The 24954-nt window shown below is 41.0% G+C and overlaps 1 protein-coding gene across 3 annotated transcripts; it reads right to left on the bottom strand.

The window, feature by feature from the left end:
• Positions 1 to 48: 48 nt before the first annotated feature.
• On the bottom strand, positions 49 to 24791 carry LOC105465976 (leucine rich repeats and IQ motif containing 4). 3 transcript variants are annotated; one of them, XM_011714670.3, is made up of 6 exons: positions 24658 to 24791; positions 14526 to 15576; positions 8936 to 9109; positions 7240 to 7378; positions 4675 to 4871; positions 49 to 302 (listed from the first exon to the last, which is right to left on the bottom strand). In XM_011714670.3, the coding sequence occupies exons 2-6, from the start codon at positions 15543 to 15545 to the stop codon at positions 150 to 152; spliced, it is 1683 nt and encodes a 560-aa protein (XP_011712972.2). In that variant the 5' UTR covers positions 15546 to 15576; positions 24658 to 24791; the 3' UTR covers positions 49 to 149. The 3 variants fall into 3 exon arrangements, with proteins under 3 accessions (XP_011712972.2, XP_011712961.2, XP_011712983.2); XM_011714659.2 differs by having other exon boundaries at positions 24637 to 24774; XM_011714681.2 differs by lacking the exon at positions 8936 to 9109 and having other exon boundaries at positions 24637 to 24774.
• Positions 24792 to 24954: the final 163 nt, after the last annotated feature.

The raw sequence follows: 24954 nt of genomic DNA, 5'->3' as shown, positions 1-24954 counted from the left end.
ATAAATATTTCAGTAAAAGTAAGAATCATTTATTTTTACACATAAACATAATTTTATGAATAATTTTAATGTAGTAGGCATCTAATTCCTAGATATTTTGCCTTCTTAATCCATCTAGGTCCAGTACTCCAATTTATCAATTTATAGGATTATTTCTTTTTTCCCTTTCCTGGTTTTCCTTTTACATCCTTCTTTCCTTTCTTATCTTTTGGAGAAGTCTTTCCTTTCTTTCGTGGTTTTAGTAGTTCACCGAATTTCCCAAATCCTTTCCGTACCACTGTTCCACGCCACCACGCCTGAATCTGAAAACAAAATAAACCCATATTCAGCATCGGCTGGTATCACAATGAACTGGAGATTGTTAAATCTCTTTATTCTGATACGTGGTCTTGAAGATGTGGAGAATGGGATGTGATCAGAACTCTAAATTTTATTTTCTATCTTTCTCAATTGGCCAGGCATTCAGACAAATTTTTAAAAAAATGCATTTATTGCTTTTATGTGCCAGGGCCTGTTCTAGACTTTTGGGCAACAGCAGAGAAATAACTGTCTCAACTTTATGGAGCTCACATTCCAGTGAGGGAAGAGACAGTAAAAAATAAACACATGAATGTTTAATTTGACAGATGGTAATGAGTGCTATGGAGAGCAACCGTGCATGGTGAGGGGATCTGAGTGCCTATGCCCTGCCTTCCTGCTCCTTACTGGGCTGTCTGTGCTCCTGCCTAAAGCCAGCCCTCACTTGTTCCCTGGATCCTATTCCCTCCTACCTACCCAGCAACACCCCTCCTCTAGTAGCAGACTTGTCCAGTGGCTCCCCATTTCTCTCTGAATAGAAGCCAATGTCCTTATATGGCTTACAAGGCCGTCTCTGATCTGCCTCCCCAATCCTGACCCCTCTAACCTCTTAACTCCCCTTTCCCTGGCTCACTCTGCTCCAGCCGTGTAGGCCTCCTCCCTGCTCAGACACACAGGCACAGTTGTGACTCAGGGCCTGTACATTCGCTGCTTCCTTTGCCTGGAACTCTTCTCAGTATTCAGATGGCTCACCTCTCCGCTGCTTCAAGGGTTTGCTCGATTGTCATTGCTATGGACTGAACTGTGTTGCCCCAAATTCATATGTTGAAGCCCTAATCCCCAGTGTGATGGAAATTGGAAAAGGGGCTTTGGGGAGATGATTAGATTTAGATGAAGTCATAACGGTGGGGACCTCATGATGAGGTTAGTGGCATTATAGGGAGAGACATCAGAGAGTTAGCACTCTCTAGTGCAATCTCTCTCTGTCTCCATCTCTCTCTCTCTCCCTCTTTCTCTCTCTCTCTCTCTCTCTCTCTCTCTGTCTCTCTCTCTTTCTGCCATATGAAGACACAGGGAGAAGTCAGCTTCTATAGGCCAGGAAGAGGACCTTCACCAGACTCCAATCATGCTGATACTCTGACCTTAGACTTCCAGCTTCCAGAACTGTGAGAAAATACAGTTCCGTTGTTTAAGCCGCCTGTTCTGTGGTATTTTGTTGTGGCAGCCTAAGCTAAGACTGTCATCTTTTCAATGAGGCCTACTCTGACAATCTTATTTACATTAACCACTTCCCCACCTCCAAACACTACTGGCAATTTCAGTTCCCCTTAGGGTGACCTTGTTTTTTTTTTCCCACAGTAGCACTCTCTAACGTAGTATTTAATTTTGTTTTATATTTCATGCTTTTATTTCCCTCCTACTAGATTTTAAGTGCTGTGAGGACATAAATATTTGTTTTGTTCACTGATGTATCTCAGGGCTTAGAACAGTGTCTGGTACATAGTAGAAGCTCAGTAAATGTTTGTTAAATGAATGAACAAATGAAAGAGGTGGCTGGGGGTATGCTGTTTTATATAAGGTGGATCAAGGAAGGGCTCTCTGATAAGAGGACGTTTAAGCAGAGATGGAACGAAGTGAGGGCCAGAATCTTGCCCGTATCTGAGGGAAGCATCTCTGGGCACAGGAAGAGCCAGTGTTAAGGCCCTGAGCCAGGAGCATGCTTGGTCCTTGGAAGAACACCAGGTATCTGCTTGTGACTGAAGCCAGTGAGAGTAGGAAAGATGAGATGGGGAGTGAAAACAGCAGACTGATCAGGATCCAGGGAACAGCACTACTCTCTAGAGGCAGTTTGGAAATTTATGGGACTTTTTATTGTCTTAAGATTAAGCAGTCTTCAATTGTGTGGTCTGTACCCTGGTCTACAAAGCCTTTCCAATGGTGTGCAGGCATGGATAGGTTGAAGACAGTCTATTTCCTGAGCTTCAGCTTCCATATGCATCCCTTCCTAAAATCATCTCAAAAACATAACTGCAGATCCCCCATCCCAGTGTCCCCTTTGGTGCTCCACAGAGGAAGGGCATGCCTTGAACCCACCTGAATCTTACTATGGTGCATTGCCCTGGATTCCAAAAATCATTAGGACACACACACACACACACACACACACACACACACAAGACAATTCAAAGTACAAGTGTTGATGAGAAAATGAATGACTCTAAGGACTGGTTAACCAATCCTTTTGCAAGACAGGTGGTTTCTAATTCTACCTTCGAGAAAAATAAGGGAAACCTAGTTAACATGTCAGTTAAGACCTGCTATCAGTTTGGGGGATACAAATCTGGAAGAAGTTCAGAGATGTATGAAGCATTGTTTTTTAAAAATAAAACATTACAGGCAAAAAAAGCTTCTTCCGTTCTCATTAACTCATCTACGTGAACAAGTTTTCTCAAGGCTTTCATCTGTAAAATGAAAAACAGGAGTAGAATCTGTAATAAACCCTGTGTTATTCTAATAATCATCAATATTTATGCATGAATATATAAACTACACTAAAAAAACCCTCTCATTTTGGTACATTGTTCTAAAAAATCCTATATGTCTAATAAGTTTTAAAATTTGTAAGAAATTTTATGTTGTTTTAGGTGATTTTATACTACTAATAGTTATAATGTATATACATTTTTAAATTTTTAAAATTTAATTTATATAAATATTTTTGTTGCCTAGAAGTACAAAAGAGCAATCTATGAAAGACATATGTGTATATATATAACCTTAGGATCAATTTTGAGGGGAAAGTAGAATGGAAGTACATGTTTAAGAAGAAAAGATATAAAAATTCTGCCTATAAAATAATAACTTGTTTAAGTATTTGTAAATTGGTGTTGACAAATCATAATGATATTCAGTTTCCACTGGATACAGTTAAAATATTGTTCTAACAGCTCTATTTTAAAATGTCAACATTTAAAATTCACTGGAAATTACATCCTTTGCAATGATTTAAACTTGTGCCCAGCAATATTAAATATCATTTTAAGAATGTGCAAGAGGGTGCATGGTTTTTCAAAATGCTTTCAGGAAGTATTCAATTAAAAACCACAATTTTCATTCTTTCAAGTGTAATCCATCCTGAGCATATACACATTGAAATAATTTTTTATTTTAGTTTTTGAGATAGCTGTCGCCCAGGCTGGAGTGCAGTGGCACAATCTAGGATCACTGTAACCCCCACCTCCTGGGTTCAAGCGATTCTCCTGCCTCAGCCTCCAGAGTAGCTGGGATTACAGGCACACACCACCATGCCCAGCTAATTTTTGTATTTTTAGTAGAGACAGGGTTTCACCATGTTGGTCAGGCTGATCTTGAACTCCTGACCTCAAGTGATCCACCCACCTCAGCCTCCCAAAGTGCTGGGATTATGGGCGTGAGCCACCGCACCCAGCCTGAAATATATATTTGTATACAAATTACTTTTCTTTCTCCTTTAAATTGCTACTCAGGGATTGTTTTGACTAAAATTATGTGCTTCTGTAGGTTTTTATTATCTCTGAATTTATTTTGGAATGGTAAAAGAGGTATCACAAAAGATTTATCATAAAAGGGAGGACATTAGGTCTGATAGGGTTGAGGGCTACTGAGAGAGGATTTTACGGACCGAAGACTTGACTCGTACTCTGAGTGAAATGGAGGGTTGCCAATTTCAGTGGAGTGGGGAGCTCTAGCCCATGTTTTAACAGCATCAGTGCTACTGCTGAGCAGAAGGTATATTGTATGGGAGCTGGCATGGAAGCAGGGACACTAGTCAAAGGGCTTATGTAGTCATCCGGCTGTGAGGTGATGGGGACTTGGGCCAGTTGGAGAACAAAGAACACTGGCTGAAGTGGACACATTCCAGAACTGTCCTACATCTTCATGGGCTCAAAGGGCTACAGCAGAATTACAAGGATCTCAGCCCTTTGATCCTAATTAATGGCAGCTCAGAACCCTGGGCTCAGCCTCTCATCTATAAATGCTTTCATTTCTAATTTTTAAAATTTATTTTACTGCTTTTGTGAATACAAGCTTTTTTCATTCCAATGAAATAGTCCAAGAATTTAAGATTGTTTGAAATTTTGAAGTTTTGGTTTCCTTTGCCTATTTGTTGGCTTCTTATTGGACAAAGAAATAAGGGACATAAAAGACAAAAATACTAGGGCTGACATTAAAAAATCTTCTTACCCTTAGCCCTGGGGACACAAAAGTTACTAAGTAACCTTTCTTTTCAGAAGCAGGACAAGGGTGTAAGGAGTTGCTCCATAGGATAATCTGTAATGTGTTTACCATTAGACTCCCTCTAAAGCAACTCTTATCAAGAATCTGGGCTGATTTTACCTTTGTTGCCATTATATTCCTATTTCTCTTTTCCTTGAGGTATTTCCATATGACCTCATTGCCTTCAGCACACACTTCTTTTGGGGGTTCTTCCATGGGATTGTCCATCAGTGTCAGAACCTTAAGATTCAGTAGGGAATCCAAATTCTCCGGAAGATGGGTGAGCAAGTTGTCCTCCAGCAGTAATTCTTTCAAAGCTGAAAAGATTTTTTTTTTAATGGTGGATCCATCTTAGAACAAACAATATTAACTTGTCACCTAATCCTGCCCACATAGATGAGGGATCCAATTCTGCATTTGCAAAAAGGATGAGAGGAAAGATGCACAAGATCCAACAAAACTTTTTCTACCATCTAATAAAAGTTCTAGCTCTATGTTTGCTCCTTCCCATAATGAAGAGAACAAAATTCAGTCTCCAGATATTCCAAATGTTTTGTTTGTTTAGAGCAACAGTTTTTAGCTGAAACTGACAGCCCACTGGGAAAAATCACTCTCAGACCCTGCTGCTCCTAAGCTCAGCGGGCTATTGAGTTTTTTGTTTTTTTTTTTGAGACAGAGTCTCTCACTTTGTTGCCCAGGCTGGAGTACAGTGGCATGATCTGGGCTTACTACAACCTCTGCCTCCCAGGTTGAAACGACTCAAGTGCCTCAGCCTCCTGAGTAGCTGGGATTCCAGGCACACGCCACCACACTTGGCTATTTTTGTTTGTTTGTTTGTTTGAGACGGAGTCTAGCTCTGTCACCCAGGCTGGAGTGCAGTGGCGCAATCTCGGCTAACTGCAACCTCCGCCTCCTGGGTTCAAGTGATTCTCCTGCCTCAGCCTCCTGAGTAGCTGGGATTACAGACACCCAACACCATGCCCAGCTAATTTTTGTATTTTTAGTAGAGATGGGGTTTCACTGTATTGGCTAGGCTGGTCTCGAACTTCTGACCTCATGATCCACCTGCCTCGGCCTCCCAAAGTGCTGGAATTAGAGGCATGAGCCTCCGCACCCAGCCTACAACTTCTTTATAACAATTCAAAGTTGTTGAAGCCAGTGTCCATAAATATTAGAGACAGAAAAATAGAAAACACTGAAAATTTTGAGAATATTTCACTCCTCCAGGGACCAGGGACAGTATAAAAGTTTATGGTCAGGAGCATTACTAAGGAGTACTGCATACAACCCCTTGCCTCCAGTTTTTTTTTTTTTTTTTTTTTTTTTTTTTTTTTTTTTCTGAGACGGAATCTCGCCCTGTCACCAGGCTGGAGTGCAGTGGTGTGATTTTGGTTCACTACAACCTCTGCCTCCCGGATTCAAGCAATTCTCCTACCTCAACCTCCCAAGTAGCTGGGATTACAGGCATGTGCCATCACACTCAGCTAATTTTGTATTTTTAGTAGAGATGGGGTTTTGCCATGTTGGCCAGGCTGGTCTTGAACTAACCTCAGGTGATCCGCCCACCTTGGCCTCCCAAAGTGCTGGGATTACAGGCATGAGCACTGCGCCCGGCCTTGCCCCCAATTTTTGAGTGTCTTATGAGTAGGCATCAGCTTCCACTCTAATATGTCTTCATTCTTTTTTCATTAAAGAATAGCCATAGTTTGGGCCGGGTGCGATGACTCACGCCTGTAATTCCAACACTTTGGGAGGCTGAGGTGGGCAGATCACGAGGTCAGGTGATCGAGACCATCCTGGTTAACACGGTGAAACCCTGTCTCTACTAAAAATACAAAACAAACAAACAAACAAACACAACCCCCCCAAAAAAAACTAGCCAGGCGAGGTGGCGGGCGCCTGTAGTCCCAGCTACTCAGGAGACTGAGGCAGAAGAATGGCGTGAACCCGGGAGGCGGAGTTTGCAGTGAGCCGAGATCTTGCCACTGCACTCCAGCCTGGGCAACAGAGCGAGACTCTGTCTAAAAAAATAAAAAGAAAGAAAAAAAATCGCCGTAGTTTGAAAACATGTGCATAAGCCTAGGGATTCAGAAAAAAAAAAAAAAAAAAAGAAACATTTAAAATCTGGTCCCAGTGGGTACTCAGCAAAAGCATGTTAAGTGGATGGATGAATGTACACACAAAGAATGGCTTAGTCTAGTAGAAAATGTTTGGCTGTTTAAATAGGAATCATATATAGTTTTCCAGGTCAATCATGTAGGTCCAAGAAAGTCCCTTGCTAATTTCACCACTGTGGGCCAATACTTTTTCTTTTATTCAAGTGACTCAGTGACCTAGATGAAATTTACTGCAGGATCCCAATTCCAAATTCTGGCATACAGTAAGTGTACAGTAAATTCTTGTTGGTAGTGTAATGAATGTATGAGTGAATGCTAATTTTCTTAGCAGTTGTTATTTACTTTTCCATTCTAATAAATGACTTAACTGCCTTTGCAAGACTCTTAGCTATACTAATCAGGACACCTGGCCTCCCCCATGTCACTGAGTGAGCCCTGCAAGAAAGTAATGGGATAGACTCAGTTCTCCCAACACTCAGATCGGTCTTTAGCAAGGCAAGGAAGCCATTCCCATGGGAAGTACTGGCCACAAACTCTACTAGGCTGTGAATCTACTAAGTTTCCTCACCTTGTGCTTGGCAAATGGCATCTGGAAGTTGTTTAAGCAAATTGTGCCGGCAATCAAGAACTTCTAGGTTAGGCATTGACCCCAAGGATACGGGCAGGTACTCCAGATGATTGTTCTCTATATATAGCTCTTTAAGACTCTGAAATAACATGAGTATACCATAATAATATACCTTGATTAATTAATTATAGTAACCAGAATCACCTGTGGGTGCCTATGCTTTTTTTTTTTTTTTTTTTTACTTTCAATGGGGGAAATTATGCATTGGGTTAAAGGGAAAAAGCATGTCTAAAGGACCATCATCAAGACATAAAATTATTTTTGAGTAAATCCATTAGACTTGGTTTCCATTTATGCAGGGAAAAGAGACTACAGACATCTAGTGCTTATTTGTTTCACCAGAACTTTATGAAAAAATAATTTGAATAATTAACTACATTTATCATTAACTCTTTTTTAATAGCTAATTATCTGTGGCAGTTGCTACAGAATGATAATTGCTTCAACTATCAACCCAATATTGCGTCATGTGAAAGTAGCCAAAACGCACAGGGAATGGGTTTGAATGTATTCAAAATAACTATTTTCAACTTCACTGGGCAAAAATCTAATGTTTGTACTTCACCCTAAGATTGCGGCACGACAGGTATAAAGGAAAAGACGATGAAAGGTGTTCTATGAACACAGGGTAAAGGAATGGAGAATTAGGAATAGACTCTCTGTGTCATAGTGAGAACTACCTATGCTGTACATGGCATTGCATGACTGGGGGTTATGTGGCGGCCCACGCCTACTTTATCATCATTAAGAGTGCAGCAGGTCAGACACGGTGGCTCACACCTGTAATCCCAGCACTTTGGGAGGCTGAGAAGGGTGGATCACCTGAGTTCAGGAGTTCGAGACCAGCCTGGCCAACATGGCAAAACCCTGTCTTTACTAAAAACACAAAATTAGCCAGGTGTGGTGGTGGGCGCCTGTAATCCCAGCTATTTGGGAGGCTGAGGCAGGAGAATCGCTTGAACCCGGGAGGTGGAGGTTGCAGTGAGCCGAGATTGTGCCATTGCACTCCAGCCTGGGCAACAAGAGTGAAACTCTGTCTAAAAAAAAAAACGTGCAACAACAGGAACATTAAAAAAAAATAGTTCTTTAAAGGATGAACACATGAAGACACTCTAGTATGGCTACTTTGAATGAAGTTATCCTATTGCTTTGCAAGTATTCCTCATGGCCCTGTAGATCCAGCAAGCTGGTGCAACATGATTTCCCTTTTCCAAGCAGGGAGAGAGGTCTCACTTCCCCTTACAGGAAATCCTGGGCACCAAAATGCAGGCTCCTAGCACGTCACTTGTATGATACTCTTTAACTTCAAAATAGTCCAGTTTTCGGGGGGCTACTTATAAAAAGTGGGAGTTAAATGGAAAGAAGTAGACCCAATTTCTGTAACTGAAACACACCAGATCACACAGTGGAAAGAAGTATGGTAGGACACATCCAGCAGCAATCACAATGAAATGATGAAGGGTTGTTCACAGACAGTGGAAACCTCAAAATGTAAAAATGATTGCTTGTTTGAAGCTGGAAATCTAGTATGGATGATGCTACATCCAGCCTGTGGAGACCTCATATTTTCTCAGTTTCAGTCAATTTAAGAGGCAGTGGCAGGTGCTTCTTAGCCTGCTCATTTGGGGAGGCTTACCTGCAGTTTCCTAATGTGTTCTGGCACATAGGTAAGTTTGAATCCCTGGTCTTGCCCAATGTATAATTTCTCTAAAGATGCTAAAGAAAGGACTTCCTCCGGAAAGGAAAGGAACTCATTTCCTGTTAGTCCAAGTATCTTCAGTTTTGAAAGTGAGCCCAATTCTGAAGGTAACTAGAAGTGTTCCAAAAAGATAAGTTTCAGGTCAAGATTATTTTTAACAGTCAGCAGAGATAAATTGGGCTTTTGGTTTTGAGGCAGACTGCTAAACAAGTGGAGTAACTTAGCCTCTCCTACTGATGAAAAATTTGTGCACGTATCTGCATTACAGTATTTATACTTTGGATCTAAAGTCTCTGATTTCACTTTTATGCACCACTTTAAACTGGAGCAATTTTTTGTGGCCAGGCACGGGGGCTTATGCCTTTAATCCCAGCAGTTTGGGAGGCCAAGACCGGTGGATCACCTGAGGTCAGGAGTTCAAGACCAGCCTGGCCAACATGGCGAAACCCTGTCTCTACTAAAAACTACAAAAATTAGCCGGGCGTGGTAGTGGGTGCCTATAATCCCAGCTACTTGGGAGGCTGAGGCAGGTGAATCTCTGGAACGCAGGAGGCAGAGGTTATAGCGAGCCGAGGTTGTGCCACTGCACTCCAGCCTGGGTGCCAGAGTGAGAGGCTGTCTCAAAAAAAAATTTGGAGCAATTTTTAACCTACGTTCTTGCCATTTATGGACTGTAGTGTGGCAACTGCTTGACACTATTGAAAGAAAAATACTAAAGTCATGTGTAATAATGCAATAAGAATATTCATAATAAATTCAGTTACTGGAACTAATACGTTTAGTGATATGACTCTTCATCCTAAAAGGCTTTAATAATTTTGAAACTTCAGTTGAAATCTCAGTTGAAGGCAAACATATATTCACATCATTTAATCAGTGTTCAGTGAACTCCATTATGATCCTATCGTGTCGTGTTCCGCTTTTCAGTGAATACCCAGGCTTGTGTACCCTATGTGGGAACTGGGTTGGCATTTCACAGAGTGCCACACTTTCAGGGCTGGAAGGCCTTAAGAAAGTTCTCTATTTCAACCTTCTAATACAGTGGTTGCATACATTCTATAGCGAGCCATCCGATTGTATCTAAACACCACCTCCTGTGAAGAAAAGCTCATTGTCTTCTATGGCTACTTCTAACCATCAGATTTCCCACTTTAGTACAGCCAAAATCAGCTTCACCATGTTGTCTGCCTATCGGTTTCTTTCTGGACCATGGGAACCACATGGGAAAAATTTCGTTCTTAAAATATGTGACAATCACTCTGTTGACTGGGTTGCAGAGATGCCTTATTTTCTTGTAGAAAAAAAAATCCCAGCTATGTAGCTCAACAGCTCCTTAACTCATATGTTCCTTTATCTGGCTTACTTCCTAACTGGGAAATCCTTCCCCACAGTTCCCTGCTTGAGCTCATGGACATTCTTCCTGGCCATTCCCTAGTCAGTCACCCGACTTTCATTCTGGCTAGAGCACAGCTGAGCTGCTCCCACCCCACCTCTCTATCGATAGCTGGAACAGACAGGTCATTGGTGAATGAGCCACTTACAGTTGGAGAAAAAAGAAAGTTCACTGTAGGACAACCTATCTGTAAAAGTTTCACATACTTGGAATCTTCCATAATGCATTTTTCTCTTTTTTGTGTAGAGTAAGGACTCATTTTCCTAAAAATGCTGTAACAGTTTTCCAGTTTTTAAAATTTACCTATATATTTTAATTAGATCAAGTCAGTCTCTGGAGAAACTGATGTTTAAGCTTTCCTCTTTGGCTATTTCAAAATTCTTCATCAAGCACTTGGAGCCCTTCAATACAAAATGCCTGCCTTCTGTGCAATCCAAAACAATGAAAAAAATATTTTTCAATCTAACCATTTCATTATAACCTAGAAATTTCACTCTTGTTGCTGTTTACTTAACTCATAAAGGCTTAGCTTTTCTTTTTCAAAGCACATTGAATGTTCAAAAAATTTTTTCAGAATATTTAAGATCCAGTAGTTAGTTTCATCACAGTCATAGCAAAGTATAATGAGAAGAAATCTAGATGTATAGAATAGAAAATCTGTAGAGCATTAGATGAAGACAATTACTGATGACACTATAATTGACATATAGCCATTTTGGGATCCGGTACATTGTTTTTTTTTTTTAGATGGAGTTTCGCTCTTCTTGCCCACTCCAGGCTGGAGTGGCAATGGTATAATCTCAGCTCACTGCAATCTCTGCCTCCTGGGTTCAAGCAATTCTCCTGCCTCAACCTCCCGAGTAGCTGGGATTACAGGTGCCCTCCACCATGCCCGGCTAATTTTCGAATTTTTAGTAGAGATGGGTTTTGCCATGTTGGCCAAACTCCTGACTTCAGTTGATCCACTTGCCTCATCCTCCCAAAGTGTTCTGATTACAGGCGTGAGCCACCGCACCTGGCCTGGTTTTCTCCTTTAATAGAAGTATACTCTACAAATAAAATCCATCTAGGTGCACATTGAAAATCAGATATTTTTGCATGCACACAGGCAAGTAAAAGCTACTGGTCAGGCTTGAGTCTTTGGGGAGGGAGAGATAATGAGCTGGCTTAAAGGCCATGTTTCATTAAGGAGAGAAATGCATTGGAAGGTGGTATTAGCATGAGAGGAAATTGAGAAGGGAGGACAAATGCACACACACACACAAAGCCCATCAGAATAACTGAAGAGGAAAAAGCAATGGTACGTAGAGACTGTCATGTTCAATACAGTAATATTTAACCTGTCTACATTTCAGTGCAGTTTGACTTGTGGTAAAACTTGGTATTGGATGAAGCTTATTTTTAACAAGCAGTCTGTGTGTGATTCGCTCCTTTGATTTCTTAAAATTTCTCTCAGAACAGGATTTGGTATTATTCATGGCTCAGTATAACGTGTCATCCTTCCCACATGTACTTTATATTTTAAGTCTTTCACTCCAACTGCAGAATGACAGACTTTGTCCACTAAAAGGAATTTCTTACATCAGCAGTGGAATAGTTCAGGAATAGGCTCTCACGGAACCTCAAAAATCCTCCAAGGTGAGTTGCTACATCAGTAGAGATTAAGTCCTAGAATCTCGTCCTAAATCTACAAGTTACCATCAAAATGTTACTTTCTGAAAGGCAGCTTTAAAACCCCATCGCAATTTGGGGAAAAAAGTTCTAGAAATAAAAAATCAAATAAAAGATTTTTTTAGCAGCCGGGCACAGTGGCTCACGCCTGTAATCCCAGCACTTTGGGAGGCTGAAGTGGGCGGATTACGAGGTCAGGAGTTTGAGACCAGCCTGGTCAATATGGTGAAACCCTGCCTCTACTAAAAATACAAAAATTAGCTGGGTGTGGTAGCAGGCGCCTGTAGTCCCAGCTAGTCAGGAGGCTGAGGAAGGAGAATCACTTGAACCTGGGAGGTGGAGGTTGCAGTGAGCCGAGATGGCACCATTGCATTCCAGTCTGGGCGACAGAGCGACAGTTCATCTCAAAAAAAAAAAAAAGATTTTTAATAATAAACCTGTAAGGACCAGGACTTTTGTAATGTATGGGGAACACATGAGACTGGTGTCCATGGCCAGGTAAAGCAGACCTATTATTTGATTATAGTTGTTGATTTCCAAATTCCCCTTTTTACTCCCTCTACAGTTGTCTTTTGCTCTTAACAGCTGTTTTTTTTTTTCTTTTTAAATCAAACATTATAGGATAGGCATGGTGGCTCACGCCTATGATCCCAGCACTTTGTAAGGCCAAAACGGGCAGATCACTTGAAGCCAGGAGTTTGAGACCAGCCTGGCCAACATGGTGAAATCCAGTCTCTATTAGAAATACAAAAGTTCGTCGGGTGTGATGGCGCACACCTGTAGTCCCAGCTACTTGGGAGGCTGAGGCAGGAGAATCCCTTGAACCCGGGAGGCAGAGGTTGCAGTGAGCTGAGATAGCACCACTGCACTCCAGCCTGGGTAACAGAGTGAGTGAGACTCCATCTTAAAAATAAATAAATAAAATTAAAATAAATAGAATATTATAAAATAATAAAGAAACATAAACCCATGCATGCCCAACTGCCCAAATCTTTTAATAAACCAAATGAAACACTGCAATTAAGTTCAGTCCCCTTAGGATCTCTTCCCCATTTGCTTTCTTGGTTTTTAAAGGCACATTCCTACATTGCCCAGTATGGTCTTGAACTTCTGGCCTCTAATGATCCTCCCTCCTTGGCCCCCTAAAGTGCTGGGATTAGAGGAGTGAGCCAACGCACCCAGCTGCTTCTCTATTTTGTTGACTTCCTTCTCTCTTCCCAGAGGTAGCCACCTTCAGGAATTTAGTTTTCTTCCAGTTAGTATTTTATATTTTCATTATATATAAAAATATCCATAAAAAATGTGTTGTGTATATATGTGTGTATGTATATATATATTTATATATAGTTTTGTGTGATTTTAAAATTTATAAATGGTATCAAAATGTTCTTCAATTTGATGCAGAACCTTAGGTTTTCTTTTCAACAAACATCACAATTTTGAGATCTATCCATATTGGCACGTACAGTACCAGTTCACTTAAATTACTATATAACTTCATTTTATGAATATATTGAAGTTTATTTGCCCACTCCCCTACTGACATTTAGATTGTCTCCCATAATTTCATGATTATCAACAATGCTAAATGACCATTTTTGAATATGCTACCCTGCACACACGGGACAGTTTCTCTAGGGACAGATCTGGTTTTGCAGTTTCCTATGGATGAAACTTTAGGCTTCTAAGGCTGTATGTATTAGAAACATCTGCTGTTAATGGAAACTCTGTCGGGAGATAGTCTTTGTTAAGAATATAGACCCTGGGCTGGGCGCGGTGGCTCACGCTTGTAATCCCAGCACTTTGGGAGGCCGAGGCGGGGGGATCACGAGGTCAGGAGTTTGAGACCAGCCTGGACAACACAGTGAAACCCTGTCTCTACTAAAAATACAAAAATTAGCTGGGCATGGTGGCAGGTGCCTGTAGTCCCAGCTATTCGAAAGGCTGAGGCAGGAGAACCGCTTGAACCGGGAGGCGGACGTTGCAGTAAGCCGAGATCACCCAACTGCACTCCGGCCTGGGCGACAAAGCTAGACTCCATCTTGGGGGGGGGGAAAAAAAAGAATGTAGACCCTGGAGCCTGGCAGCTGTAGGCTGGAATCGCGGCTGTATCACTTACAGGCTGTGTAGCGTTGGACATGTTAGTTAAGCTCCCTGCCCCTCACTTCCTTCATATATCATTGAGGACACAGTCGTTGTGAGAGGTAAATGAGATGATCCATGTAAACACTTAGCTCAGTGACTGGCACATACACCCTCTAAATAAACATTAGCTACTATTATGATTACTGCTGCTATTAGGGAAAAAGAAAGTAATACAAATTATCACCTTGTTGAATATTTAGTAATCTTGGATTTTCGCCCATAAAGTCAGTTTAAATTTGCTGTTTAGACACAGAACCAACTTAGGGCAGGAAGGACCCTGGATGAGAGCATAGTCACAGCCAGAAAGGGAATCCGTACCTGTCCTATTTTATTGTCATCCAGTCCCAGGACTTCAAGGTTCTTCAGCGCACAGATCTGCAGCGGGCAGTGGTCTAGATGGTTCTGGCTTAGGTCCAGGCAGCGCAAGTTGACCAGGCGCCTGAAGGAGCCCCGCAGCCTGTGCAGGCCTGTGTTTCCCAGGTAGAGCAGGTGCAGCGAGGTCCACCTGCAAATGAGGTATGGCACCTTCTCCAGGCGGTTCCCACTCAGCCCTATTTCCGTCATCTTCCTGAGCTCGGTGAGGCTTTTCGGGATGGAGTGGAGGAGGTTATGGGATAAATCGAGCACCGACAATTGGCTACAGTGGCACAGGGACGCGGGCAGAACGGGAAGGTTGTTAGAAGCAACATAGAACTTCTGCAGCCCCGTCAGGTGCCCGATCTCTTCTGGGATGGCACCGATTTTGTTCTCGTCCATGTCAATGATCTCCAGATTATAGAGAACACAGAGCTCCTGGGGGAAAGCTTCAAATTGGTTTCGCTTCAGGTAGATCTCCCTCAGCTTGGTTTGGTTCACTATTTCCTTGGGCAGACATTTCAGGTGGTTTCCGGTCAGTCCCAGCAGCTCGAGATGGTGGAGGTTTTTACAGATGACGACGGGAATTTCCTTCAGGTCGGTCTGGTAGAGCCGGAGCTCGCGCAGGGCGTGGAGGAAGCTGACGACGAGAAGGGAGGAGGAGAAGATGGGGTTGTAGCTCAGGTCCAGTCTCTCCAGGCTGCTCAGCAGCCCCAGCGCCGGGCACAGGCTCCTCAGGTTGTTCTTGTCCAGGTAGAGGACCCTGATGTTCTTCAAACGCTGAATCTCCTGGGGAATTTCTTCAATCTGGTTGTTCTCCAAATGTACTTCTTCTAATTCTGTGAATGTGAAGATTTCCAACGGAATGGCAGTCAAGCTCTGATTAGAGGCATCAATGAAAAATGTTCTATCATTGACGTGCTGTGGATCATTTCTCTGATGAATTTTAGGTGAATGTTCTACTGATTTTATGTCTTTTGACATTATTGTGAAGAAAAGCTCAAATATTCAAAATCTGAAATATTGTGAAAAGGATGAAAAAAAATCAGAATTTACCTGCCACCAGACTTGCTATCCTTAAAAAAATAAAATTAAAACCTAGTTGATTAAACTTACTGCTTGAAATTATGACAGAACATAAAATTTAGGTTTTTGCATTTCATGTTAGAAGAATTAAAGTGTAGACTCCTTCCCCTAACACGTAGACTCACATGAAAAAAAAAAAAGAGATTAACTTCAGTTTTATTTATTAATTTTTGAGACGGAGTTCCACTCTTGTTGCCCAGGCTGGAGTGCAATGGTGTGATTTCGGCTTACTACAACCTCTGCCTCCCGGGTTCAAGTGATTCCCCTGCTTCAGCCTCCGGAGTAGCTGGGATTACAGGCACCCACCACCATGCCCAGCTAAATTTTTTTGCAATTTTAGTAGAAACAGGGTTTCACCATGTTGGCCAGGCTGGTCTCAAACTCCCGACCTCAGGTCCACTCGCCTTGGCCTCCCAAAATGCTGGGATTACAGGCATGAGCCGCCGTGCCCAGCCTAATTTCACTTAAAAACAAAACAAAACAAAACAAAACAAAAAACCTATTCTGAATGTTTCCAGTAGGATGTAGAAGGTTGTAAAAGATTCTTGCTCTTACCATAACACTGAGAAAACACTAGGGAAAAAACCTCATATTTTAAGATGTAGTATTTTTCCTTAAAGCCACCAGAGAGCCAAAGATACAAAGAAAGCAAAAAAAAAAAAAAAACAAAAACAAACAACAAAAAAAAAAAACAAAAAAAAAAACCCAAAAAAACAAAAACAAACAAACAAAAACCCCAAAAAACACTATATTCTAGAGATGCACCAGCTTTTCCTAAATAACTAGAGAGACCTGTGAGTAGACCCTCTCATGCCTGATGGCATTTACAAGTTTGAGGACTGTCAGGCAGAGAAACAACTCTTTAATAGGCACAGGCAAAGGAACTTCCGGGAGAAGAATAAACCTGCCAAACTTTTAACAGTCATGTGTAGGCTGGCATAGTGGATTAGAATCTGGAGTAGCCCCAAATGCAAAGTCAGTTCTCCCCACTAACTAGTTCTTCCCATTAGTCTTTGGCTGGCTAAGTGGCCACAGGGAAAATTGCAGGCCGGACTAAAGAACAGAGGTCCTGTAGTTTCATGGCCTTAAGTACTGAAGCCTGGCTGGAAGGAGCTTAACTCTGTCTAAGCGAGACATTTGAAACTGCAGTTAATTGACATGAACTAAAGCCCAATCCAGAAACAAATTAAAGTCTAATAAATGGAGGGACAAATCATGTCCATGGATTAGAATACTCAATAATGTTAAGATGTCAGTATTCCCCCAATTGGATCTATAGTTTTTACGTAATGTCAGTCAAAATTTTAGCAAACTTTTTTTTTCTTTTTTGGTAGAAGTTAACAAGCCGATTCTTAAATTTATGTGAAAATGCAAAGGAACTAAAGATAATCTTTAGTGAAAACAAAATCAGCAGACTTACACTACTAGGCTTATAAATCTTATAAATGCAAGATGTGAATATTGTATTTCAGAAGGGTAAGTCTTTAGTACACACACACACACACACACACACACACACACACAGAGTCTATGGCGGAAAGGCAGAGAACAACATGACATGATAGTGGCAAGGTTGGCGGTAGCGTCTTTGAACTTCTTTTTAGGATGAAGGCAGTCCTTCTGGAGTATCTGGGCCTCTCATCCATCGCAGAGGCCTGGTCCCTAGATGAAGGGGATACATTTCTAGTTCCATACATAACACTACTGTTCCTCAAAACACAACACTATGTGCTTCAGGAGCTTGTTGCTTTATGCCTGGACTCAAAACCAGCTCCAAGACAGTGTTATTTAAATAAAAGGAAATATTTAACACTGATTTTGTTTAAAACTAGCTGTCTCCAACATTTTTGTCATTTAGTCATCAGGCAGATTAAATTTATCTAATACTATTTAGTCCCGTAAGGTAAAATCTCCAGTTTCCTACTTGCAAATTTCTGAAAATTCTCCACAGTATGTAGACTGAGGCAATAATACAAATAAAAATAGGGAACACCTAGAACAATGATTATGTACTCCAGGCTTTACTTAAAGTAACCTAATCAATCTTTACAACAATCCTATGCAGGAGGCATCACTGTTAGCCCTGTTTCACAGATAAAGAAATTGTATAACTGAAAGGGCTCTTCTCAGAACATCGTAGGAAGCGTAAGTAAGAGCAGAGAATTGGACACAACCTCACCTAGAGTTTTAACATCACTTGTTTACAGGAAACCTGGCATTTATTAAAATCATTATTCTTGGGTGTGAGATTTTAGACTTGATTTTACTGTGCAGCATTACAACAAAGTCACCTGGGAGAAATTTATGTGGATTAGAATTAATATGAGGGTGTCTGGGCTTCCAGACACATGAAATAACTTATTTCTCTTAACATTCATCTTTCTCCATAATAAGACCTGCTTAGAATATCTAATTGTGTGTGTACGTTATCTCACCTTAATCATATATCCCATCAATTTGACGGCACCCTGAAAGCTATATATACGCCCATATTTCACCTTCATTTGTGGGTTTAATAAAAGGAGATTGTAAAGCCCTGATTTGCAATAGCTTTGCCAGTAATTCTGCCACAGTAAATGAGAATGGGGAAGATTTGGTCTTTATTGGCCATTTTTCCCCTAGGGATTGCTACCCAAATGTGATCTAATTTACTTATTATTACAATCCAATATTATGGTGGGGTGGTTTCTAAATTAAATAATTGTTGCATCTTCATTTGAAGGAGCCAAGATTTGGATAGTTTAACAATTAGCTTTCTTTGTGTAACTCCAACACCTGAGAAAATCATTTAAGAAACTAATTAGCCCTCTCAAATTTACAGTGAGTGTTCATGCTTTTGTTTCCAAGTCCGTCTATGCACAAACTGGATAGGTAAGACTAGGTTCCTGAGGTCAATATGGTGCGTGACTCTCTCTGTTAGCATAAAAACCCATTTATAGTTAAAAGAATTTCAAGATTTTGCTTAAAACCTCACTCAGCAGATCTATTCATTCTAAAAACCGGTGAACCACAAACAAACTAAAAGTAACCTTAATTGACTTCAGACTGGAAATTCATACAATGGTAATAAAGAGTGGCAGAATGTGCCACTCCAAAATATGCCACTTTGGTATGAGGATTACTTTAAGCTAAAGACACTTGAAAAATGGCAGATGCAAGAAGTGTATTCTAATCTTCCCTTTCCCTCCTTGAAAACAGGAGCTAAAACCTCCCATGCAAAACATGCCTTCCCTATATCAGAAAGAAAATTCTTCAACAGGGAGTCATAGCTGACAGAATTCTGTACAAATACATCTTGTTAAAAAAAAAAAAATTCCTGGAGGCAGAGCAAGATGGCTGAATAGAACCCTCTAGCAATCATCCCCTCCAACAGGAACACCAAATTGAACAACTATTCACAAAAGAAAGCACCTTCATAAGAACCAAAAATCAAGTTTGCAATCACAGTCCCTGGTTTTAACATCATAGCAAGGAAAGAGGAACTGAAGAGGGTAGGAAAGACAGTCCTGGATTGTCAGAAGCATCCCTCTTCCATCCCCCAGCAGCAGCCATGTGGCACAGAGAGAGAATATGTGTGCTTTGGGGAGGGAGAGGAAAGTGACTGTGGGGCTTTGTAATGGACTTCAGTGCTGCCTGTCACAGTGGAAAGCAATACCGGGTAGAATTCAGGTGGTGCTCATGGAGGGAGCATTTAGACCAGCCCTAGCCAGAGGCGAATTGTCCATGCCAGTGGGTGGAACCTGAGTTCTGGCTAGCCCCAATACTGTGGGATAAAGTGCTTTGGGGGTTCTAAATAAACTTGAAAGGCAGTCCAGGTCACAAGGACTGCAATTCCTGGGCAAATCTTGATGCTGTGCTGGGCTCTGAGGAATTGCTCTTGAGGTGCTAAATGTATTTTAAAAAACAAGACCCAGTGATTGATGTGTGGTCTGCAAGAAATACATTTCACCTATAAAGACACACATATGCTGAAAATAAAGGAATGGGAAAAGATATTCTATGTGAATGGAGAACAAAAAGAGCAGGAGTAGCTACACATATATTAGACAAAATAGATTTCAAGACAAAAGCTATAAAAAAAAGACAAAAAAGGTCATTATATAATGATAAAGGGGTTCATTCATCAAGAGGATATAATGATTGTAAATATATATACACCCAACACTGGATCACCTAGTTATGTAAAGCAAATATTACTAGAGATAAAGAAAGAGATAGACTCCAGTATAATAATGGCTGTTGATTTCAGCATTGGACACTTTCAGTATTGGACAGATCAAGACAGAAAATCAACAAAGAAGCACTGGAATTAATCTGCACTATAGACCAAATGGACCTAGATATTTACAGAACATTTCACCCAACAGCTGCAGAATACATATTCTTTTCCTCAGCACATGGACCTTCTCAAGGATAGACCACATTTTAGGTCACAAAACAAGTCTTAAAAATTTCAAAAATATCAAAATCGTATTAAATATCTTATCTGAGCATGGTGGAATAAAACTAGAAAGCAATAACAAGAAGAAATTTGGGAATCATACAAATACATGGAAATTAAACAACATGCTCCTGAATGACCAGTAGGTCGATGAAAAAAATTAAGAAAATTTTAAAAATTCTTGAAACAAATTAAAATGGAAACACAACATAACAAAAGCTGTGGGATACAGTGAAAGCAGTACTAAGAGGAATGTTTATAGAAGTAAGTGCCTACATCAAAAAAGCAGGAAGACTTCAAATAAACAATGTAATGATGCATCTTAAAGAACTAGAAAAGTAAGAGCAAACCAAATTCAAAGTTAGTAGAAGGCTGGAGTAATAGCTCACGCCTGTAATCCCAGCACTTTGGGAGGCTGAGGCAAGTGGATTACCTGAGGTCAGGAGTTCAAGACCAGCTTGGCCAACATGGTGAAACCCCATCTCTACTAAAAATACAAAAATTAGCCAGGCGTGGTGGTGTGTGCCTGTAATCCCAGCTACTCAGGAGGCTGAGGCATGAGAATTGCTTGCACCCAGGAGGCAGAGGTTGCAGTGAGCTGAGATCATGCCACTGTACTCCAGCCTGGGCAACAGAGCAAAACGCTGTCCAAAAAAAAAAAAAAAAAAAAGAAGAAGGAAAGAAATAAAAATAAAAGAAAAAGCAGAAGAAAATAAATAATAAAAATCAGAGCAGAAATAAATAAAATTAAAATAAAGAACAATCCAAAAAATTAATAAAATGATATGGAAAGTTGTTTTCTGAAAAGATGAACAAAAATCAATAAACTTCTAGCCAGATTAAGAAAAAAAGAGAGAAGACCCAATAAATAAAATCAGAGATGAAAAAGGAGACATTACAACTGATACAGCAGAAATTCCGAGGATCAACTATATTTTAACACACTGGGAAACCTAGAAGAAATGGATAAATTCCTAGATATACACTATTTACCAAGATTGAACCAAGAAGAAATCTGAAACCTCAATAGACCAATAACAAGTAAAAAGATCAAAGTCATAATAAAAAGTTACCCTAGCAAAGAAAAGCCTGGGATCCAATGGCTTCAATGCTGAATTTTATCAAACATTTAAAGAAGAACTAATACCAATCCTACCCAAGCTATTCTGAAAAATAGAGGAGGAAACACTACTTTCAAATTCATTCTATGAGGCCAGTATTACCCTGACACCAAAACCAGATAAAGACACACCAAAAAAAAGAAAAAAAAAAGAAAAGAAAAAAAGAAAAGGAAAAGAAAACTATAGGGCAATGTCCCTGATGAACCTTGATGCAAAAATCCTCAACAAAATGCCAGGAAACTGAATTCAACAACACATTAAAAAAATCATTCATCATGACCAAGTGGCATTCATCTCAGGAATGCAAGGATGGCTCAAGATACACAAATCAATCAATGTGATACATCCTATCAACAGAATGAAGGCCAAAAACCATGTGATCATTTTAATTGATGCTGAAAAAGCATGTGATAAAATTCAACATCCCTTCATGATAAAAACCTTCAACAAACTGGGAGTAGATGGAAGCTACCTCAACACAATAAAAACCATATATGACAGGCCCATAGGTAGTATCATACTAACGGGAAATACTGAAAATCTTCTCTCTAGAATCTGGAACAATACAAGGATGCTCACTTTAACTACCATAAATGTAGCACTGGAAGTCTTAGCTAGAGTAAGTAGACAAGCGAAAGATATAAAGAGCATCCAAACTGGAAAAGAAGAACTCAAATTATCCTTGTTTGCAGATGATATAATCTTATATTTGGAAAATCCTAAAGACTCCACCAAAAAAATTATTAGAATGGATAAACAAATTCAGTAAAGTTGTAGGATACAAAATCAACATACAAAAATCAGTAGCATTTCTATATGCCAACAGCAAACAATCATAAAAAGAAAATAATCTCATTTACAGTAGCTAAAACTAAAATAAAATACCTAGGAATAAACTCAACCAAAGAAGTAAAAGATCTCTACAGTGAAAACTATAAAACATTGATGTAAGAAATTAAAGAGGACACACACACACACAAAAGGAAAGATATTTTATGTTCTTGGATTAGAATAATAATTATTGTTAAAATGTCCATTTTATCCAAAGAAATTTACAGATTATATGCAATTCCTATCAAAATACCAAAGACCTTCTTCACAGAAATAGAAAAAACATCTTAAAATTTATATGAAACCACAAAAGACCCAGCATAGTCAAAGCTAACCTGAGCAAGAAGAACAAAACTGGAGGAGTTACATTACCTAAATTAAAATTGTATTGCAGAGCTAAAGTAACCAAAATAGCATGGTACTGGCATAAAAATAGACACATAGACCAATGGAACAGAATAGAGAACCCAGATATAAATCCATACATCTACGGTGAACTTGTTTTTGACAAAAGTATCAGTAACATACATTGGAGAAAAGATAGTTTCTTCAATAATGATTCTGGGGAAACTGGATATCCATATGCAAAAGAATGAAACTAGACTCCTATCTCTTGCCACATACAAAAATCAAACCAAAATGGGTTAAAGGGTCAGGCGCGGTGCCCCACGCCTGTAATCCCAGCACTTTGGGAGGCAGAGGCAGGTGGATCACTTGAGGTCAGGAGTCCGAGACTAGCCTGGCCGACATGGTGAAACTCTGTCTCTACTAAAAGTGCAAAATTAGCTGGGCATAGTGGTGGGTGTCTGTAATCCCAGCTATTCTGGAGGCTGAGGTGGGAGAATCACTTGAAGCTGGGAGGCAGAGGTTGCAGTGAGCCAAGATCATGCCACTGCACTCCAGCCTGGACCACAGAGGGAGACTGTCTCAAAAAACAAACAAACAAACACCCAGAGACCCTAGTAGGCACAGACACAAGCGGCTGGATGTTGAGAGGAACACACCAGTGGAGGAGCACACAGGTGGCTGGACATTGAGAGGAATAGAGGAGCAGAAGAGCACACCGACAGGCACCAGCGGACACTGCCAGACCATCCACAGGTAGAACAATGCGTAGACTGAGGGGAATTTGGCCAGCGTAGTCAGCGAAGACTCCAGGGAAAAACCACCTTTCCACTCCATTCCCTTTCTGGCTCCCCATCCAACTCTGAGAGCCACTTCCACCATTCAATAAACCTTGCATTCATTTTCCAAGCCCATTGTGTGATCCGATTTTACCGGTACAACAAGGCAAGAACCCCAGGATGCAGAAAGCCCTCTGTCCTTGCGATAAGACAGAGGGTCTAACTGAGCTGATTAACACAATCCGCCTATAGACAGCAAAACTAAAAGAGCACCCTGTAACACACGCCTACCGGAGCTTCCCTTCAGAGGCTGTAAGCCTTCGCTCCTAGACACTGCCCTGGGTTCCGAGCTCACGTGCCCCACAACCTGCCCGTCTGCATGCTCCCCCTAAGGGTTTCAGCAGAGCACCAAAGAAGCAAGCCACACCCCCATTGTTACTGGTAGAAGGTGTCCAGGTTCTTGGCGTCTTGAACAAAAAATTGGGCAAAACGCATAAACAAAGCAAGGAAGGAATGAAGGGATTTATTGAAAATGAAAGTACACTCCACAGTGTGGGAGTGGGCCGAGCACAGGGGCTCAAAGGCCCCGTTACAAATTTTTTGGGAGTTAAATACCCCTTAGAGGATTCAATTGGTTACTTGGAGTACGCCCTGTGTAAATGAAGAAGATGAAGTAAGGTTACAAAGTCGTTTATGGTGTACACCCTATGGAGAGGATATTTCCTGTTATAGCTGAAGTGTGAATCGGCCTTATGTTCCCTACCTCCAGACCCTGTTTTTCTGCCTCGCCATCACATGCCCTGCAAGGGTGATAAGGAAACTATTACCGTTTCAGTATCAAGGAAATGAAACTTACCAGATCATCACATCTGGACAACGAGACACCAGATCCCTCACCTATCATGATTCCCTAAGCCACCACCTGATTCCTGTTGACTAACTCCTCTTCCTTACCCCTCCCTAATTCCTGATTTCCTGCAAGTAGTCACATTTCTTTCTCGCTATATAAACCCCTGATTCTAATTGGTTGGGGAGACAGATTTGAGACTGATTTCCCATCTCCTTGGCTGCAGCACCAGAGAATCGCTTGAACCCCGGAGGCAGAGGTTGCAGTGAGCCGAGATTGCGCTCCTGCTCTCCAGCCTGGGCGGCAGATTGAGCACCGGTCTCAAAAAAAAAAAGAAATTTCCAAATTGTCTGGAATAAGTATATTAAATTTATTTTTTAAAAGGTTATTAAAAACTATAAGAAAATTTTGTTCGCTTTCATCTGAAATATAATGTTCCTCATGTTAAATCTTGTTCTTCCCTGGCAATTGCCTTCTTCCCTGGGAATTCTCATTGTTTCAGTGATTGGCATTCTGTGCCAGGAGCAGCAGGATCTAGACGCAACCCCTGGCCTTTAGTAACACATGTAGATCGGGCCCCGCCCGCCTCCCGGTTGTCTGTACTGATCTGAGTATAGTTAAGTACCTGCGCATGCCCAGAACGCACCAAGCATTCTGCCCTCTGGCAGCCTCCTTCCGACCATCCAGATATCACCTCCTTCAAGAAGCCCTCCCTTTGGGGAGGTAGCCCCGCCCTTTGGGAGCACAAAACCCTTTTTGCTCCCAAAGCCCTACGGCTTTATCATGTGCTGATGCTACTCTCTGCTTGTTCGCTGGCCGAGCAGGCCGGTGAACACTTTGCAGGAGGGGGCTTTGTCATAATCTTCTTTGTAGTCCCAGCCCTAGCTCAGCAGCGGAGCCCCTCAAACCTCGGGAACTCCTCCCTGCAAAGGAGCCAGGACGC

Source organism: Macaca nemestrina, chromosome 2, assembly GCF_043159975.1.
Source record: "Macaca nemestrina isolate mMacNem1 chromosome 2, mMacNem.hap1, whole genome shotgun sequence".
Lineage (NCBI taxonomy): Eukaryota > Metazoa > Chordata > Mammalia > Primates > Cercopithecidae > Macaca > Macaca nemestrina.
Note: the sequence above shows the minus strand (reverse complement) of the source record. Positions and strands in the feature narration are given on the sequence as shown.